We start from the raw sequence: 21,839 nt of genomic DNA on the forward strand, positions 1-21,839 counted from the left end.
TATTATCAATAATGAAAATGAGACCTTGATTTCATAATTAGTTAAGTCTGCAGAACAGAGTGGTATTAAATAGTAACCCAATGTAAAACATGGTTTCTGGAATAAGCTTTAAAAATATTAACAAATATCTGAGTGAATATAACAATATGGCTAGATAAAAAAAATTCTCACACACAAGAATCACTGCAAGAAGATCCCACAGGTTATAGAAAACATAAAAGAACTTTAATATCCAAACAGTCAGGGTAAAGAATACTGGATTAACGACCCATTGAGAGTGAATTACTTCAGGTTCTTTACAGTACCAGAATAAAATCTGAATGCATATTGCAGAGAATGAAATCATTTAAAAAACTTTAATTTCCTTACCTGATACTAATATCAGTATGATTTTTTTTATTGAAAAAATTTTATCACTAAGATTTAAGCCAAAGTAAGCAATGTTCCTGAATGTGAATTTGTTCAGCAGTAACCTTTCCAACATGAACACTGGCACCACTTTCTTCTCAAAAAGAAGTGAATGTACATTTTACGATTTGTCAGCAACAAAATATACTGGCTAATGAAAACTGTTATTAATTGAAATAGTCAAAATGAAAGGAAAACTATACTTTTGTTCAGATTAAATTTTATGTCCAAACAGATTACCCTGTAGTCCATGAGATGTACAGGATAGAAAATCTTTTTTTGGTAAGAGAAAAATCATGAGTGTCCTAAAATAGAAATCTAAAAATACCTTCCTGATTGTTTTTGAGTATTTAGTTTAACCTAATTTTGGTTACATGCCCTGATCTGTAGATGTTAAGAAATAAAATTTGCAAGTTATTTAAAAAATTTACTCATCTTCCATAAAGCAAATTTTAATGTTTCAATACTTAAAAATACACAGTGACTTAATGAAACATCAGTATGACTGCATAGAATTCAGCTCCAGAGAATTATGCACTTAGAGCTGTCTTTCCTAGGCTCTGGTTTACAAGGGTACTGGCTTAGAGACCAGCTTAGAATCATTTGCTCCTACCTAGAACATAGGCCAGGAAACTGATGATTCCGAGGGCCTTTTCTGTTCTTAAATAAAATGCTGGGAGCTCTCTGAAGGTCTTAAAAACCACCAATTGAGTCAAGGAGGAGGAGGTTTGTGACCTTCACTAAAAACAAAACAAAACCAAAGTCCCACAACTCTTCTAAGACTCTGAAATGTAATAGAAATCTCAAAACTAGAATAATGCCATCAAAGATTAAACCTCTTACTGCTCAGAGCTACCCCAAAATAATAAATTTGGGAACTCCAAGAAAACAGGTACCAAAAGAATCAAAATAATGATTGCACTGAGGATTCTCTTCTTTGAAGGCTATTTAAGGAGGTAGGATTTCAAGGGTTTTTTTGTTTGTTTGTTTTGTTCATCTTTTGGCCTCTGAACATTAAAAAAAAAAAAAATGCTTTGCCCGGCTGGTCCTTCAGGCTAATTTTGGAGGTTCACAATGAATCCCAAGCCTGACATAAGAATTTCTACAGTTTCACAGCTATCATTTGTACATATTAAAATTAAGTTGATTTACTCTTTTTAAGTAAATCTAACTAGAAAACAGCAAGTTAATATATTCTTTTTACATACAACTTTGTCTCAAAATTCTTGAAAAACAAGAGCAGGATGACTGTATTCAAAGACTACCAAAGTGTGTATTTGATATCCACATGCAAACAACTTAAAACCTTATAAATCTCATGTCAACTATGAATGATGCCTTTAAGAAAATTACATACAAAGTTTGCTAACTGTGCAAAATATTAACTTGCTAAAACATTTTACATAATGAAATAGTACATGTAAATGTAGAAGTTGACAGATGAAACTGACATGGTATAAAAACTTATCACATTTTAGTTTTTGTTTTTACAGTTCCTGGTACACAGCAAAGTTTATCACAGAAGATAAAAATCATTTAAACAAATCCAACAGGGAATTCTTGAGGCACCTTCTCATATATAAAACACAAGATGAATACAATTATCAATCCATCTGAGAAAAATTTTCAATCTAAGAGAACATCATTCTTTTCCATTTAAGTGTATTGTACAGAACTTTAATAAGGCAGGACAAATTTGTGAAAAAATGTAGATACAAAAATGATGTAAACTATTTATATTTAAAAACTCCAAAGGGATAACAGAGGAGATAGGACAGCTCAAACAATGTCTGTTTATTTTTTTAACCTAAAACAAAATTGTGCACAAGCTGAAGATTACAAAGACCTTCCAGACTTTGCACAGGTTTGGTTTTTCTCTTTTTGCATCTTTATATTACATGTTTTAAATCATACCAGGAATGCAAACTAGAACTGCACGCTACTTTAGTGAAAAAAGTTCAACATTGTGCAATTTTCTGCCTCTTAATTTTTAAAAGTGGCAGCAATCCCTGCATTTGTATTTGAAACAAGGATCTGAGAAACTTTATCAAAAAAGATAATGAAGGCAAAAATTGGCAGACATCCAGCATCTTGTTTCTTTTTCAAACAGTGTGGATGATAAGTAATTTCATGATTTAAAAATGAATCTCTTAAATAAATACATTGTATCTGACATTTGCACTGACTGTTAGATAAATCTTTTAAGTAAACAACGGCTTCACTACACTCCCTGTAGCCTCAAGCCACTGGCTTTAGATGCTGGAGTCCATTTTCATTGGGTTTCATACCCTGCCACTCGATACCCCGCAGGCTGACTGGGCAACATGCTGCCATTCTGCCCTTGAGGTGGTGGTACTCCGTAATTTGGTCCCATCCAAGGTGCAGAAGACTGTGTCTGACTGGTAGAGAATGTGAAAGAAGCACAGGGGAGGGAAATCCACTGGTTAAAGCTATGTCATGCCAAGACAAATAACAAGTATACGGGACATGAGCAGCATACTTTTTCTTAAACCCAAATATAGTAATGGTTATACCAGGGAAAGCAAAGGCGAAAGTAAGTTTTTTCTCTTAAAGGCAGACGTCTCAAGCTGATGGAGTGGCTCAAGTGGTAGAGCGCCTGCTTAGCAAGAGTGATGTCCAGAATTCAAACCCCAGAACCGTCAGGGAAAAAAAAAAAAAAAAAGCAGGCATCAACATGTTCAATTTGGGCAGTTTAATTTCGTTAGAAGTTATGGCTAAGAAAGTACCTTTAGCACATATGAATAAAATAAAAATTAAAAAAAATACCTTTAACCTACAAACATTTTTCTCAGAAAAACACATCTCCTATATCAGAAAGGAAACCCATCCACTTCCATGTAGAATGGACATATGTGGATTAAGCCACTACTTGAAAGAAATGCTATCATTTGATAAAATAAAAACTAGCATTTAGCGCCTGCCTAGTGCAAGACCCTGAGTTTAAATTCCAATACCATCAAAAAACAAAACCAAAATATTTAGAGTCCAACTGTAAGGGAAGTAATGACAGAGGTGACTCCATTTTGCATGAGAGAGGCACTTTAAAGCAGACATCGAAAGAGGTGTGGGAAACAACAAAGCTTCACAGAGAAATAACAAACCCCTTACCAAAATAATAAGATGCAGCTGCACAATATGGGTAGTGGGCCCCAAGGCCAGGACGAGTTGGGCAAACTTCCAAGGCTAGGATGAGCTGACCACACCCTCCTGGAATGTCCAGTTCAATAAGGAGAGGGACAGACAGGTGGATGGATTTAGTGAGAAGTTGACTAGGTGCCAACCAATCACAAATGTAGTTTCAAGGTAAAATAGTTGGACCTAAGCCAATTAGAGCCCTTTATTACCCTACATACTTCAGCTATTCTACCACTTAGCTCTTTCACTAAGTCCCACCATTAAGATGCTTTGCTATCCTTTTAATAAACTTTGTGCTTGCTTTACTATTGACTCCTGGTCTGGCATCTTCAATCTTTGACTTCATCAGGATAAAAACTCAGGATCAACAATCTAGTATCACTACAAGCTTCAAGAACTAGCATTTACCACTGGGGCGTGGGCATGGCTCAAGTGGTAGTGCACTTGCCTAGCAAGATTGAGGCCCTGAGTTCAATCCCCAGAACTACAAAAAAAAGTATTTGTATCACTCAAAGAAATTAAAACAATTATTAGCATATGTAAATGCATACTTTTCAACATTACAAATCTAAGATTATTTTTTAAAGTGCAAAATATTTTTATTTACATTTTGTTTTTCAGAAATGAAAGTAAAATGGAGTACTTCAGGTATATAAGGAAGCTTGCAATATGACAATGTATGAATAAACACTTTTGCACAGAAAAAAAGCAAAATGAATACATCAAAATAAGTGTATTGTTATTTTGTTTAGGCTGCTGATAAGCCATCAGACTGAGGAAGAACAGGGCCAGAGAAACTTCAAGGCCATGAGCATGGTCAGAGTTGCAATGGCAAACACCAGAAGCACTGGAGCAGCCAGGTTAAGGTCTGGTTGCATGCCATCACAGGATCGACTTCAACAAATGTCACTGAGTTGGTATAAGGTATCACCACTTAATGAGGAACCAGAGAGTCTTGCAACTGTCAGTCTTAAATTATAGGCCTCTGTCAATGAGTAGACACAAGCAATGCTAGCAAATAAAAGACTGCAGCTGCTTCCATCACTGATGGGCTCCAAATGAAGGACTATACACTTCTGGGAAAGGGAAAGATCCTAAAGCAGCCTGTTATCAGAAAGGCTGAATTCTTTAGCAGAAAAACAAGGACAAGATGAAGGGGGTTTGGGAACTGTCTCCTGGTAGGTAAAAGCCATGTGGAGTGAGGTTTATTAAGTGCTAACAAATGGGGACTGGAGGTGTGGCTCAGGTGGTAAGAGTGCTTAGTTGAAATCCCAGAATCACTAATTTAAAAAATGCTAACAAATGTTTTTCTTTTCTGTGAAAAAAATGTGTATCTAAGCATGGCCAACTGTCTATTAAGTCAGATGAAAAGTTTAACAACTATTAAGTACTTCTTACTAAAAAACAGATGATTCATTATCAAATATTACCAAATTTGTATGACCCCAATCCTTCAAGGCAAAATTTTAAAGAGAAATACTTAAAACTATAGATTAAGAACCACTCTAAAGTAAGCCTATAGAGTTATGCTTGGAGCCACATTACTTACTCATTACTTAAAATTTCTTTTGAGATTTTCCAAGATTAATAACGGAAGGGAGAATTTTTTTTTTTTTTTTTAATTATTTGGGGTTTGAACTCAGGGCTTTGTGCTGGCAAAGGAGGCATTCTACCACTTGAGCCACCCCTCCCCAAGGTTAATAATAAAAAAGATCAAATATGCTTACTTAAATCCCTGCTGGTTCCACGCCTGGCCATACATTCCATATGCAGGTACTTGCCAACCATTAGGCATATACTGGCCAATCTGTTGTGCATTTCCATACCACTGGCCCCACTGGCCATAAGCTTGTGGATATCCAATTTGATTTTGCTATTAAGTAAAATTACAAACAGATAATTTAGTAGTACTTTAAATTATCTGTGTGTATATTTCTATACACACACATATATACACAGTCCTAATATACCACAGTTTATCAAAACAGGGGTATCATTACAATTAACATGACAGGATAGGTCCTTTGTACAATTAATAGGTTTTTTTTTTTTTTTTTTTTTAAAAAAAGGACAGGATAGGGCTGAGGATGTAGCTCAGTGTTACAGTGCTTGCTTAGAATATGTAAGGCCTTGAATTTGATCCCCAGTATCACACAAAAACAAAACAAACTAAAAAAAGACTGAAGTCAAAAGGTGAGGTTATATTGCTATAACACTACATCATACTCTAAATGACATAGCCTTTGCAAAGCAGCAGGAAATTCCCGAGTAATAAATATTAAACTTAACATAATGTTTAAGTTTGGTAAACTATCCACAATTGTTCCTTTTAGATCAGAAAGATAAAAAAAGATTACTTATTCTTATATTGTTTATGTAAAATGTCTACATAGCTTAGGATTTTCTTCCTCCCACCTCTGTGCTCCATTTATAACTTCCTCACAGAAATCTTTGTGGGATCGTTTGAACCACTAACACTGACTGAAGAAACAATAAACAGCAAAATCTGGAAGAAAATGTGAAAGGCCTAAATATTTATAGCTATTATCTTTTATTGACTTGAGTCAAGCATGCTTTTGGGTTCTCCAAGTTATTTATGAATAAATCTACCAAGTATTAAAAAAAATTTAATACCCTGTTAGGTTTGTCGGAGCATTTTAAAATCCACTGTGTGAGCATGAGTCAATTGAGGCGGTTACACTCATCATGTCACCACTGCAATCCATGAAACACCACTCTGGAACTATAATACACGTAGGAAGAGCCCTTATATACTATGAATTGAGCTTAAAACTTATTAATAAGGATTATCAACAATTTTCATGTTTAAATAACCTTATTATTAGCCCAGCAATTATGTCCCAAAGTCAAGGACTGTCTCACCTGTGGCACGGGGTTTATCATATCAAGAGTCTCTTTGCCCCAATAGCATTTCACAACATGACCTTCAATGGTAGTACCATTTACAGAAACAATTGCATGTGCTGCACTTTCATGGGAATTGAACCTATTGAAAACAATATTAGGAATCACCAAGATAAATTATTTTAAATATTTGTGAGGAAAACCTACTTGTAAAAATCCAGACAAATTCAACAGATGTTCTGGGAGGAAAAAAAGAACCAAAGCGAGCCTGAGGAAAAACCGGCAGCTCACAAAAAAATAATCAATAATGGCACCCTAGTAACACATAAAAAAATAATAACTAAATTGAAATGGCATATTTTCTTTGCTTTTACCAAAGACCTTGTATTTTTGGAAAAACTTTAATGTTTTGTTGCCCATGTATGGGAAGAAAGAAATTACAAAACTGTATCAGCAAATACGTAATATGCTCTGCCTCAGCCTCCCAAGTATCTAGGACTGCAGGTAGCTAATGGTTCATTCTTCAGAAAATCACTGTATTAAGTGTTCAAAATTTATTTGGGGAGGAAAAAAGTTTTGTAAGGAACTACCCCTACCGAACAAATGAATATCCTTTATCTGGAAAGACTCGAATTTCCATTATTTGTCCAAATGGAGAAAAAGTCTGACGCATTAGTTGTTCTGTTAAGAGAAAAAAACAAAACAAAAACAAAAGAAACCACACTAAGTTATATTAAAAATCTACAAATATTCAGCTTCTCAGTTTAAAAGTCAGTGTTACGATGCCACACAGGCAAAGCTCCCATACCTGTTAGCCCAGAAGTAACACCTCCACAATATACAGTACAGTTGCTTGGACTAGACTGATTTACAACCTCATCATATGACAGCTGTTTTGTGTTTGCTGGGGAGAAAAACATGTTTTGTATCTTCAGTTCATTAAATACAATGTTCAGAAGATGGAAAGTAGCATGAATTATATTACTGTAATAGCAATATTTACTTTGATCAAAATGCTTATAAAATACGTATTACATTTAAATTCTTTAAGCTCCCCCCAAGAATATCTAAAAAAATTACTCAGTATTCTCTATTTAATAGGAGACTTGACATTAGAGATAATATAACTTATTAAAGTTACAAAAATGAAAACTAAGTACATTTTTGAATAGCAGTCTTGATTTGCTTCTATTTCTGCAATAAGTCTCCAGGAACAGCTCTAACATTTAAAATCTAGTGTATTTTTCTCCAAAATTCCACATTTCCTTTTCTTCTCCAATACACCTACACTCATAAGTACTCTTTGGAGCTGGAGGCTTTCGTGTTGCCCAGTTTGTTCTGATTTGTCTTCCACCAAGCCACTGGCCACCCATCTGTTGAATGGCGTTTTCAGCATCCTGTTCCGCACATTAGAAATGACAAAGAAGCCACAATTAGTGGATGTTACAAACAAATTTTAGCAGTAGATATCATAAAGTTCGTGGAGCAACTAAGTTTATTAGCAAGGAAAATCCTGTTTTATATAGCCCGACAAGCCTGTTAGTGACAATTTTCAGTTTCTCATTCACCCAGTTAAGTATTGAGCCCTTACCAAATTCTAGGCACTAAGTTAATTAACAGCTAGGGTACTGCCAAAAACAACAAAAAAGAATGGTAGGCAAGAAAAAACGTGGTATGTCTGAAAGAAGAATGGGCAGAAGACTAGTATGAGCAGAATCTAAGTGAGCAAAAAGGAAGGGTGCCAGAGAACATAACTGAAAGGCTTTTTGTTTTTGTTTTTTGGTGGGACTGGGGTTTCACACTTGCAAACCAAGCACTCTACTATCTGAGCCACAGCTCCAGTCCATTTTGCTGTGGTTATTTTGGAAATAGGGTCTCACAAACTATTTGCTCAGTCTGGCCTTAAACCACAATCCTCCTGATTTTAGCCTCCCAAGTAGCTAGGATTACAGCAGTGAAATCACTAGCACCTGGTAAGATTGTATGTTTTATTAAGTAAGATACTGATCTGTTTTAATTTATTTTTTATTTTACTTTTCTGTAGTATTGGAAATTGAACCCAGGCTCTCATGCATGCTAGGCAAACACTAAAGCACTGAGTTACACCTTCAGCCTGAGATTGATCTATTTTGAGGTCACTGTTAGTGCAAGGAGGCAAATGGTTTAGGAAGATGGGTATAAAAGCAAGACATTATAAAATGTCTCATAAAAGGCCAGTAGTAGTGTGGTAGTAATGGATATAACCTAAAGGAAGAGTCAAGAGGATGGGATGGGGGAAGACAAAGTAAGCAAAGGAGACTAATCAAACATAACCCCTATGTTCCTACTTGAAGACAATTCTAGCTTTTACAGAAATGAAGAGGTAGACTGGGAGGGAGGAAAGGAGTACAGTCAAAGAATAAACAAGAGCTCCATCTAAGACATGGTGGGCTGGACGTGTGGCTCAAGTGGTAGAACACTTGCCTAGTAAGTGCAAGGCCCTGAGTTCAATCCCCAGTACTACAAAAAGAAAAAAAAAAAAAGACATGGTAAGTTTAAGATGGCTGTGAGACATCTAAATGAAGACCATTCAATTCTAGTTCCTACTAAATATGGATTCAGTAGTGCTTTTAAAAACAGTAAAATCCTACATTTTCCATAATCTCAAATGGGAAAAATGAATTTCTAGCCCACCCAAATCCCCAATCTTTTCCTAAATTCTATTAATGTACACTAAAAAACATGTGAATTAGTCCTCTAAGAAACTTATACCAGTTATGGTTATCAATACATTGGATAAAGTATTTTTCTACCTTTCCAAAATATTATCCAGTGATTATCAATGAAGAAGAAAAAACTACATTTGCTGTAATTTTTACTTTCCCATCTCAAGAACAGTAATCTATTTGGTAGAGGGGACATGTACATGGTTGAGCTGGTATCTTTTTGCCAATCAAGGTGTTTTATCACTTCCAACTTTTCTTTGAATTTATAGGTCTTTCCCAATCTCACAGGTTTACTTTCTTCACAGGATTTTCTGCTTTTTTAGAAGACAGTTTCATTTCATATAGGAAAGATGATAGCTATACCATGATACATTTAAACAATATTATCAAAAGATATAATACTGCTGTGAGAACAGCTGATCAGTCTTACATTTTACACTCTCTTGCCTAACTAGTTAGAGCCATATAAAAATTTTTATGGCAAAATTTTTATGTAGATTATAAATTTTAGGAAATGATTATCAGCAAGTTATAGTAAATATCTAGGACAGTAAAAGTTTTTAGGAGTAATCAGACATTAGGTAAATGTAAGTACACACAAAAACTAGAAGACAAGACAATTTATCTGGAATTATTGTAAAGAGATGTATTTTTTAAAACCTAGAAGGAGCCATTAAATTATAGCGTATCAAAATAAGTAATAGTCACAACTATGACTTATAGTCATCAAGAAATGACAACTATTTCAAATACTCCATTTACTAAAGTAAGAAAAGCCTTTCTAAAATAAAACATCATTTCAAAAAAATTACTTTTGCATGCTGGGGATGGAATGTAGGTCCTCACGAATGATTAAGTAAGAATTTTGGCACTGAGCACATTCTTGGCTTTTTTTTTTTTGTAGAAACAGGTTCAGATTTTCACTATACAGCCCAGGATGGCCTTGAATTTGTGATCCTCCTACTTCGGCCTCCACAGTGCTGGGATTATAAGCCTGCACCACCACCTCCAACTATGAAAAACTTTCAATGGCTCATTCTAAAGTACTATAAACCAGAAAGTACATTGCTTTCTCCCACTCCCGTAGTATTGGGATTTGAATTCAAAGCCTTACTTGAGTCATACCTCCAGCAGTATATTGCTTTTGTACTTACCAAAGGCAACCACTAATCATAATATAAACAATAAAATTCAAGGTTAATGACGCCTTGGTGGATACCACAAAACTTAGGCACATAAATTCTTCTACCATGCACCCCTGCATTTCTATAAGTATGATTCTGCTGCATTGAACTGCTATAATCCTCAGTTATTATAGTAAAAATAAATACTTATAAAGTATTTATTATTAATTAATATATTTACTTATTTTTGGCTGGGGTTTGAACTCAGGGATTCCTGCTTCCAAAGCAGGCGCTCTACAACTTGAGCTATACCTCCAATTCATTTTGCTCTGGTTTTTTTGGAGATGGGCTCTCACCAACTATTTGCCCCGTTGTCTTTGAACCTTGATCCTCCCACCTTTTGATCTCAGCCTCCCAAGTAGCTACAATTACAGGTGTGAGCCATTAGCACCCAGATATACTTAGTATTTTATATTGGCAATGTATTTATGTTAAAGTATTAGTAAGTCCAATACGGTGACTATTGCTTCACTTTTCTAGTTCTCAACATCTACCCTATAATAGGAAATCCTTTTATAAGTTTTCTGCAGGGGAAAACACAAATAAGAACACTAATACAAGTATGTCACACAAATATATGTTCCATTCCTTTTTATACAAATTTGTCTTTAACCTACCAATATACATGGAAATCTCTCTGTAATCAGTACTGTATTTTCCTTCTTTTTCAGTGAAAATCCCAGAAATTTCAAGCCTATACAAACTTGTAGTCAATAATGTTTACAGAATGAAAAGAAAATATATGTTTTCAAATTCAACTATATATAAAAATAAAGTTCTCGTCCATCAGACCATTTTATTTCTTTTTAATTAACATGGAAATGTAAAAGAGAGATATGAATCAAAGCTGATTTTCTTTGTTGTTTTTTTTTTTTTGGTACTGGGGTTTGAACTCAGGGCCTGGAGCATGTTAAGCACATACTCTACCACTAAGCTACACTCCTAGCCCCCATGAGATTTTTTAATAGCTACTTTTGGCTGATAATTTTAAACATTTTTAATTTGTATATTGTGAAATAGCTTATCAATACTTTGTATAAATCTGGTGCTAAATAAATGTTGAATAAAGAACAAAATAGGAGAAAGATCTTCTAGTAAAAGTGCTAATTATTAGTGAAATGAACACATGGTAGATGAAATAAAAACAAATTGTTCTCATTCTTTACTCTTAAAGTACTGCACATGCACTTCTGATTGAGCTCACCCATTTATTGAAAAAGGAGACAAAGCCATATCCTTTAGACTTTCCTGTTGCCATGTCTTTTACCACTCGGGCATCTCTGTAAACAGAAACAATCAGAAACTGAGATTTGTAAAGTGTCTTCTGGATATAAAATGAGAATCATACATAACTCATTTTCATGTTTCACCTTCATTAAAAGTGAACCTTTAATGTAAATTCACCTTTTATTCTATAAAATTTACCATGTATTGGCAAACTAGGCTTAATTGTATAGACATGCAAATCAGTTACTTCTTAAATATAAGTATATATTATACAGAAACTGCCTTCCACTTCAAACTTTTTTTTAAACTTTTAAATATTAAGCATGGTGAAAGTAGCTATCCACATGAACTACGTAACCACTTAGAAGGTTCTCAGTCACATTAAATGAATGGCTTCCTTTAACCATGCAATTTATAATTTAATATTTGATACCATATTCCACCTAATCATTAAAAAAATTAATGAATTGGAAAGTGTATATTCCCTAAACTAAATATTTCATTTTCTCAGATCAATTTATAATCCCACCCAATTTGGATTAGGGTATTGAGAACTTGACATTTGCAGAAATGCTACATCATTGAAGAAAAATACTAGATATGCACTTTTAAGTTTTAAACTATACAAGAAAAGATTTTATACTGAATTTTATAACAGTATTCATATTAAGATTGATTGGAAACTACAAGATAAAACAGCAAATTTTTTTTTAAAAAGTCAGAAAGTAAAAAAGCACGCCAACATTTATCCACTGTGAACCGTAGCTTGTGCCAGGGCAATTCTGTCCATTCTTCAGAGACACTCTGCAAAATAATCAGAGCCCTATTATTTGAGATTGAGTAAAAACCCAGCCATGATAGCTAAAACTCCATACCTCAAAAAATTGGGACTCAAATTGTGCTTCACAGGCAATCTGCTTTTAAATTAGCCAGGTATGTCACAATGCTTGTTCTCTCAGGACACATGAACAAAACAGGCACTTTTACAACAAAAACCCAAGTCAGAAAGCCATGCAATATAATTTTATATTAATTAAAAGTATACATAAGCATATTTTAGATCAATTTAGGAGTGATTTATTAAGTGCAGTCAAAATGACAAAGAGCTGTTGGTGAAAAGGAAAACTAATGCAAGTCACTTCTCAATATGTAAAAAATATTAAATTACCTGTATGGTACACATGCATTCAAGTTTGTAACTCACTCACTTCTATACCACAATCTGCTCTATTACCCTAAATTCAAGAAGAGTTTAAGCTGTGCAAATTAGGGAAAGTATTGTATTTTTATGCTAAATATTCTAATAGGCCACTGTTTATTTTACATTTTACATAAATGAAGCATGGTTGTAGGCACCCCACAGAGAAGATCTGATTAGCATGAGAACACTTCAACATAAAATTATCAATTTGTCTCCTAGCACAACAATAAAATAAGCAACAAACAAACAAAACAGGGAAATGTGCTATTAATTTCCAAATGGTTCTTTTAAACTTGAGAACAATAACTCCTTGTACAGCCTAAAACTCAAACATACATTAACTCAACTGAAAATTAGGAAATTTAAAGGCCTTACCAAGAAAAAAAAAAAAGTATTTGCCACAATTGTGGGACCATAAAAAAATCTACAGACTAAAAATATGATGCCAACATATTTAACAAAATCATTGATTAAAGTAAGGCCGACAAGGCCCTGAGTTCAAACCACCAAGTAAAAAAGGAATTATTGATTAATAATTAAAGTCATGAGGTTGCTAAAACTTGAATGTCATTTAACTTAGCCAGTTGTTAAACAATCTTTTTCTAATACGGACTAAAATTCTCATTTGCAGAAAAGCCACTTCAATCAAATCAAATATTTACCAAAGTAGCTACTTTATTTGTTCACAAAGTTACAAAAATATTTTTTTTTAAAAGCTTCATGAAATGTTCATGTTGAAATATATTCAACTCTTACTTCTCTTTGAAAAGATTTTCTAAGAAGAATAGCAAAGATGTAGAGCAAAGATCTTTCCTTTTTTTTTGGGTGGTACCCAAGGCTTCACAATTTGTGAGGCAAGCACTATTCTGCTTGAGTCACACCTCTAGCCCTAGAACAGCCTTTTGATGGATTTTCCACTACTGAGGATAGGTTGAAATTTACAAAGATTCTCCACATGAACATGAAAACCCACAAGATTCTGCATTTACAAATTTACAGAGGCCTTCAGAGGTCAAAGATTAAAACCCTTCAAAAGTCTAGACATTTGAAGGTAGGCATTATTGAAATCCTAAAACAGATTAAGGGGAATATTGAAGAAATTAAAACTCTAATTTTCTTAGGAGGGTCTCACATAGAAAAATGTCATCTGATAGAAGACCTCATTTATGAGCTCTAACCTTGTGACTACCTTTAAAATTCAACATTTTTGTCATCATTCACTACACATTGCTACCCTCTTAAAAAAAGACTAGTTGAGTGGCTCAAGGTGTAGTCCCTGAATGCAAACTCCAATACCGCAAAAAAAAAAAAAAAAACAAACCAAAACACACATACACACACACAACTCCAAAAACTGATCACCAATGCTCCTGGCATTTACTTTCTAGTCCCATCTCATTTCTGCCATTCATCTCTTCAAACCAAACCACAACTAGCATATTCTTCCTAGTACTCTTTTAGTTGAAACAATAAAAAAGCAACCCAAATCATAAAACAAATTTCTAAATTCAACAATCACTCCTTATAAAGTATTGTAAATAACTTGTTTTTCCTGCTCTAATATTGCATGCTTTTCAAAATATTAAAGTTCTATTATAAATGCTACTGTGAGATATTCATAAAAAGCCTAAAATATATGATGTAGTATCAATTGCAAGGAAGATAGTGCTTTACCAAATATGATAAGGCACAATTATTAATGATTTAAAAAAAAAAAGAATACATACCAAGGAAATAACATTTAGCAACTGCTTTTCAGGTTGAATTGTTAAGGATTTTTTGTTTGTTAAGTTATATTAAAACAAAATACAGGCTATTAGAAGTTCCCAAATAATTCCTTAGTCATAGCACAAAGTTATTAAAGATTATTATCAAGCAAGCAAGGCACATATATGAGAAGCTATAATATGCCCAATGGCAAATGTCTCTTAAAGCTACTGCTAATTGAAAAAGGATTTAAAGATAATTAAAGATCAAAGGTTTGTTTATTAATGGGAAAGCAATCTTTGGCTGTTAACTTCTAGAATAACCTCTACACAATATAATACACAATACTTAAGTGTTAAAACTTAAATTCACATAACAATTATTTTCAAGTTAATTTTACATAAAATTATGCACAAGCATTTTATTTATCTTCTGTTACTTACGATATTCTTCCAAATGGTGCAAAAGCTGCTTTTATATCTTCAGTTGTAATTTCTGGACTGAGATCACCAACAAACACATGGAAATGATCTTATAAAGGGAAGGAAGGGGAAGTGAAAAGAAAAATAGAACTTTAGAATTAAAAAATACTAAAATTGATCCAATAAAGTGCTCTTAAAATAATTTGATTACAATAATGTATAAATAAAACACTATCCTATCTCTATTAAAATCCTATCAATTTTAAGCATAACAAATCAAAGTAACAATATAGGAAAGATTCTTCTAAAAGAACTGATACAGCTAACTGGAAATTTACATATTTCTATTTCTATTTACAGTCAATTATTATATTGGTCTAAAAAATAAACTGAATATGCAACAAGTTTCAGTTCTGCAAAAAATTTAAAGACTTAGTTACCATTCTAAGAATATCTACTTTTATTCATTTTACCACTATATTTAGGCATTACAAATTACAATAAAATAGTGGTATTGTAAATTATGTAGATTAGATTTGCCTTAGTTAAGGCAATTTTCTGAAGCTAGCTACATGACATACTTGGTTTAACCATATTTTGTGAAGAACAATCAAAGAAATACCTTGCATTGCAACAGACTGATGTTAAAGTATTTGACAGTTTTCTCAAAAGCCAACAGTTTTGGTTGCCCAGACATTACACCATTCAGTTTATGTGAATCCATGTGCAAGTGAACTAAGACTGAAGGCAACAGAATGAAAACAGTAATCCCTTCACTTTATATCAGAGCCATTTAAAAAAAAGCATTGGAGAGAAATAACCATCCCATATTTGAAGTTTTTTGTTTTTAAAAGACAATTCTCAAAAAAAGAAACATTTAAAAAATGCAAACTCGTTCGATGACTACGTTAAAATGGATATATATATCTATATCAGTTTTGATAAAGTATATTTGGAAAGAAAAGTTACCCCTATTTGGCAGGCCTTAAGCAACATTTTGGGTTGCTCTTCAGGAAACACTGTTTCAGGAGCAACTTGAGCACTTGGAAGATGTGTATATGAAGTCCAGGTGACTTCAATGAAGTAGGGTATCTTGCCCTTTAGTTGGTGAAAGTATTTCTAAGACATCAGCTGCTACCAAGGGGGACAGAGAACTTGAACTAGCAACAAAATAGTGGACAAGCCACACTTGGTAAACACTGGGAAGAAGGGGGAAAATATTGCCAAAGAGATAAATATAAATACTACTCCTCCCTCCCACCTCCCCCCAACATCAAACAAAAAAACTTCAGTTGGTTAGTGAATACCCTTTTCAAGAGATTTCATTTTATGTTTAAGAAGATACAATTACCTTGTGAACGCTGTGTGCTGACAACGGTACTACCTGATGACAAAGATTAGATTTGTTCTTAAATTTATTAACACAAACACATTAAATCATATCTTAGGATAACGATCAAAACATTACTGCAAACATGTATGATGCTTATATGCTTTACAATAAAACTACTGGGTATAATAAAAAAACGTTCAGAGAGTATAAAATATACTTACTGCTTGTATCTTTCTTTTGACTGCTGGGGGTTGTTGCCCAATTCACTTTGACTTCCTAAAAAAAAAGTTGTTACATTTATAATCTATAAAAATAAAGGTCAAAAATCAGATTTGCCTCTATGTACACACAGGAAAAGTATATGAAGCATTCAATGGGATACTAGTTCTGGTCTAAGTTTCGATACTCATCTTTTGACCTACAAATCAAATCCAAATCTTTAGACAACTCTGTTAATGTTCAATAACATTTCTTGAAAGCTATCAATAAATTTTTCTTTTCATCCTTCCCCACTGGCCTGCAACGTTACAAGATGTTTCATTCAAACTGCAGTAATTCAAGAAATATTTTATTATGTATCATATGTTAAGCACCATGAAGAATACTAACATAAACACAGGCTTCTGATCTCTCTAAAAGCTGTTATCCCACCATTTTAAATAGGAATAACTGACCTTTTGCAAGCAAGTGAATATAATGCTTCAAAATAGGAAACAAAACCATATATAACTTAAATTTTTTCAGTGTAAGTCACCTACTTTAATTAGGACAGCTTACCTTACCCATTATCTTCCGCCCATTCATAGCAGCTAGTGCTGCAGCTGCATGGCGATGCTCATGAAACTCCACAAAACAGTATGGATCATTTCCAGCTGTCTGATGGAGAAGAAATACAAAAATCAATTTTAAGCTTTATTCTCCCATTATTTTAAAATTTAAAACATTCCTAGCCAAGTTTTATATACTCTAGTTATCAGGCCATGGAGAATGGATAGTTTGTTCCACAAGTAAATATTCGTATGAAAAATGTATACACTTGCCAGGAGTGGTGGTACACGCCAGTACTCTCAGCTACTTAGGAGGCAGAGATTGGGAGGATCTCAGTTTGAGGTTGGTTTGGGGAAAAAAGCTTAGTGAGATCCCATCTCAAAAAATAAGCCAGGTATGATGACACCCACCTATTTGTAAACCAGCCATGCAGGAGACATAGGTAAGAGAACTGAAGTTTAAGACAAAGCTAGTGCGAGACCCTACACAAAAAATTGGAGGCACGGCTCATGTGGTAAACTGCCAGCTTTGTAAACATGAGACCCTGAGTTCAAACCCAAGTACTGCCTCCCCCCAAGAAAAAATAACATTTCATTTTTCCTTAATCTCCTAAAGATAACTGCTAAAAGAGACTAATTCAAAAATTTAGAAGGAAGAGGCTACCATAAAATTCAATATACTAGGATTACACTGTTTTTTGTAAAAAAAATATATATATATATTAGAGAAGTTGGCACAGGTAAATGTTCACAGACATTAGAATGTGGTTAGAAAAAGTAGCTTGTACTTAAAAGTAGAGAAAAGGGACAGGAATGGTGGGGCACATTTGTTATCCCAGTTATTTGGGCAGCACAGATTGGGAGGATCATGGTTTGAGCGCAGCCTGGGTCACCATATCAACCAGTAAGCTGGGCATGATGATATGCACCTGTAGACCCAAGCTCTGTGGGAGTCATAAATAGAAGGATCATGATCTGAGGAAGGACCGAGAGAAAAAAATAACAAAAAACAAAACAAAACAAAACCAGGAGACCCTGTCCAAAATTATTAACTAAAACCAAAAGGAAGATGGGTATGGCAGCTTTACACCTTTAATCGTAGTTACTCAGGAGGCAGAGATTGGGAGGATCGTGGTTTGAGACAAGCCAAGATAAAAAATTCTCAAGACCCTCTCAAGATTGCATTGGTTCTCAACCAATACAATCTGGGCATGGTAGTGCATGCCTGTCATACCAGCTATTGTCGGAAGCACAAAATAGGAGGGCAATGGTCCAGACTGGCATGGGCTTAAATTTGAGACCCTATCTGAAAATAATATAAAGCAAAATAGGGCTAGGGACATGGCTCAAGTGGTACAGCACCTGCCTGGCAAGCATGACTTAAGTTCAAACCCTCAGTACTGCAAGGAAAAAAAAAAAAAAAAAAGAAAAAGAACAGGAATTATATCCAGAAAAAAAATTTTAAGTAAAAAGAAACTAAGCATACATATACATTAGCAGCTTTTTTATACTATAGAGTATAAAATTCACAAAAGTAAACATTACACTGAGTAGCCTGGAATTCACATTTGAATAATAAAAGAAATCTAAGTATTTGAGTGATCAAAATACAAAATGTATAAAAAGTAGCAAAGGAGCCAATAATCCTAATTATTTGGGAGGCTGCGACAGGGAGGATCACACTTTTGAGGCCTGTCCGAAAAAATAATTCCTGGGACCCCCATCTACAAAAAACCAGAGCAAAATGGACCGGAGGTATGGCTCAAGCAATAGAGTGCCTACTTTGCAAGAGTGAAGTCCTGAGTTCAAACCCCAGTTCTACCAAGAAAGAAAAAGATGGCAAAGGCTAATCTTTTCTGTAATCAGGCAGTCCTTAAAATTTTGCCTAAGGCTCTTTAGCCACAGAAATATATGAACAGACAGGGAGAGAGAAGAGCAGCATACAAACTAATGGAGAGGATTTACATTCAGATCAACAGAGCTAACATCTTTGCTTTGTCTCATTCCTTCATAGGTGAAATGAGAATAACAGCTTCTTTAAAAGGCTTCTATAGAGTATTTGTGAGAATGCATTAAAATAACTGGCAAGAAACCCATAAATGCCACTACTGGGATAAGGAAGGAGATTAAGAAAATACTGACTTTAAACCCCTGTTATTTTTCTCTTTCTTGTCTGTAGGTTCAGCGATCTTTTCTGCTTTATCCAAAGGCATAATAATATTAAATGTGATACAAGTATGTAAAGGATAAAAACATTTGCTGATTTCATCTATATTTTAAGTAGATAACCCTGAAGCATTAGAAGAACAATTTCACAACATTTTAAGAGCTAAGACAAGTCAATTGGCTAAACAATTACTTTTTAAAATACCAAAGTTTTTTTTTTTTTTTTTAAGAGTTAAATTGGACTATAAACGGAAAGAAAGGAGCAGAAACACATAACAAATTTCCTCTCCTGGAAAAAAGAAAACCAAAAGCCTATAGGAAGAAAAGTCCATGGGAGAAAAGCAAATAAAAAAAATTTCCCCTCAAAAAAACCTAATTATTTTTCATGGTGCTTGGGATCCCCCCAGGACTTTGCATAAGCTAGGCAAGTGCTCTATTACTGAGCTATATCCCCAAACCTTGTATTACTGAGCTATACCCCCAAACCCTAAATTTTAAAAATTTACCTTTTTATAGCTATCAGTAAGAGTTAACACCAATTATATGTACAAGTTCAAAGTATTTTCTAAACATTAAGGTCTGTTGGATAGGAATTGTCTAAATGCAAGAAAAACTTAAATTATGACCTTTAAAAAGAAAAAAACACCTTCATTGAATCGAGTGTCTATTTTTACCCATTTCCCAGTGTAACTGCAGATACTGAAATTGTAGATTAACCAATTGATGCCACATATAATTCTTATGCCTCAAAGCATTATTATTATTTTTTGTGATACCAGGGCTTGAACTCAGGGCCTTCACCTTGAGCCACTCTGCCAGCCCTATTTTTGTGAAGGGTTTTTCGAGATAGGGTTTCCAGAACTATTTGCCTGGGCTGGCTTCCAACCGTGATCCTCCTGATCTTTGCCTCCTAAGTAGGATTACAAACATGAGCTGCCAGTGCCCGGCACCTCAATGCATCTTGAGACTGACACACACATACACACACAATTTGCTCTTGAAATGACTAATTCTATTCTCTTCTTAGAAAACTCAGTTACTAAAAGAGATTAATTACAAATTCACTCATATCCCTCTGAATTTAGATATTAACTAAGAAGTTTTGTAAATAATGGTTTTAATTAATGTGTCAAAAAAGAAGATAACTGAGTAAAATACCCTTACATCCATAATCATTTTGCAGTTTTTACAAGGTCCAATCTGGCTAAAGAGCTGGAGGATTAGAGCTTCTGTCACATCTCTGGAAAGGTTACCGACGTATCTGAAACACACACACACACAAAAAAAAAACAATTTCCCATTTTACCTTTGCTTCTTTTGCATTTGTTTCCAAAGCTGCTTACTGTAAAGTGAATTCTGGGAATAGGCATATCTTTGCCTAAAACCATATTACTTGGGAGTAGCTTAAAAGGTTTAGCACTTCAATTTCTCTTTCAAAATCAATGGTACAATAGGATATCTGCAAATACATTAGACACTGTTCGTAGAGAAGCTAGTGTGAGTGTATACACTGTGTTTTACTCAAGATTTTGTAAACCAGTCTTGATGCCTGTTTTGAAGTTTCTGAACTTACCTTAGAAAGACATGATTTGAAACCCTCCCCCACCCTTTTTTTTGGGGGGCAGTACTTAGGACTGAACCAAGGTCCTTGTGCTTGCTAAGCATTCTACCACTTGAACTACGTCCTCAGCTCAGTTTGTATTTTGTTTTTGAGATAGGGTTCTTTGTCCAGGCTGGCCTTGAACCTTGAACCTTGGATCCTCCTGCTTCTACCTCCTAAGTAGGACTACAGGCATGCACCACCACTCCCAGGTCCTTTTAAAATTCTTACCACTATTAGATATACAGAATATTTTATATGCTCAATCCTGGGAAGCATTGCAAATATTCCTTTTGACAGCACTGTGGTTTGAACTCAGGGGCTCCTACTTCTTGAGCCACTCCACCAGCCCTTTTTTGTGTTGGGTTTTTTTTAGGTAGGGTCTCCTGAAGCATTTGCCCAGGTTGGCTTCAAACCACAATCCTCCTGATCTCTGCCTCTTTAGTAGCTAGGATTACAGGTATGAGTTACTGGTGCCAAGCTCCTACTTCTATACTACTACTGAAAAAGAATTTTTCCCCAATTTTTGATTTATGACTTCCCTAACAGTGTCCAATTTACGTAGACTTTGGTTATACAATAAACAAACCTGAGCAAATTGCTTTTCAGGTGTTGTAGATGCTCACAAAAGAATAGGAAACCTTTCTCTGAACATCATTATCAGTGGAAAAAGGGCGAAAGAGAACACAAAAATTCTAGATAATCTGAGTTGGTAATTAACAGACAAAATAAGCAAATACTGCATTACAAGTCCACATGATTGGGATGATCTTTATGTAAAAGGTCTGTAAATAACTTTTCAAAATGGGACTTTCAAATGAGATTAAACATGTGATAGTTCAAGGTTTATTAATTCAGAAATCAGACTCCCAGTAACTGTGGAGTTTCTCATTTCTTTTGCCAGGTCCACTTCTGAGAATTTGATGAAAATAAAAATAAAAAAATAAATATTTATCCCTGTACACAAAGTTTGAATTCAATTTCTTCTTTCTATTGTTCAACACATACATAATTGAGTGCCTACTATGATGAGGCCATTGGAATAGGTTAAGATGGTAAAGATATACAAAAATATTTAAAGATCAGATAGAATAAGCC

At 34.3% G+C, this 21,839-nt stretch overlaps 1 protein-coding gene across 16 annotated transcripts in view; it reads right to left on the reverse strand.

The window, feature by feature from the left end:
• Positions 1–203: 203 nt before the first annotated feature.
• Positions 204–21,839, reverse strand: part of Tia1 (TIA1 cytotoxic granule associated RNA binding protein) — a 32,351-nt gene continuing 10,715 nt past the window's right edge. For 2 of the 16 annotated variants that reach the window (XM_074049907.1, XM_074049903.1), the window contains 13 exons: positions 20,300–20,402; positions 16,986–17,084; positions 16,430–16,484; positions 16,227–16,259; positions 14,897–14,984; positions 11,523–11,598; positions 7,718–7,826; positions 7,238–7,333; positions 7,026–7,110; positions 6,448–6,571; positions 5,292–5,437; positions 3,538–3,636; positions 204–2,807 (listed from right to left, as the gene is read on the reverse strand). In XM_074049907.1, coding sequence (XP_073906008.1) covers positions 2,681–2,807; positions 3,538–3,636; positions 5,292–5,437; positions 6,448–6,571; positions 7,026–7,110; positions 7,238–7,333; positions 7,718–7,826; positions 11,523–11,598; positions 14,897–14,984; positions 16,227–16,259; positions 16,430–16,484; positions 16,986–17,084; positions 20,300–20,317 — 1,155 coding nt within the window. In that variant the 5' untranslated portion in view covers positions 20,318–20,402 and the 3' untranslated portion in view covers positions 204–2,680. Of the gene's footprint in view, positions 2,808–3,537; positions 3,637–5,291; positions 5,438–6,447; positions 6,572–7,025; positions 7,111–7,237; positions 7,334–7,589; positions 7,827–11,522; positions 11,599–12,288; positions 12,526–14,896; positions 14,985–15,497; positions 15,617–16,226; positions 16,260–16,429; positions 16,485–16,985; positions 17,085–20,299; positions 20,403–21,839 lie in introns of those variants that run through there. The other 14 variants (XM_074049904.1, XM_074049908.1, XM_074049905.1 and 11 more) reach the window with 13 other exon arrangements.

Source organism: Castor canadensis, chromosome 12, assembly GCF_047511655.1.
Source record: "Castor canadensis chromosome 12, mCasCan1.hap1v2, whole genome shotgun sequence".
Lineage (NCBI taxonomy): Eukaryota > Metazoa > Chordata > Mammalia > Rodentia > Castoridae > Castor > Castor canadensis.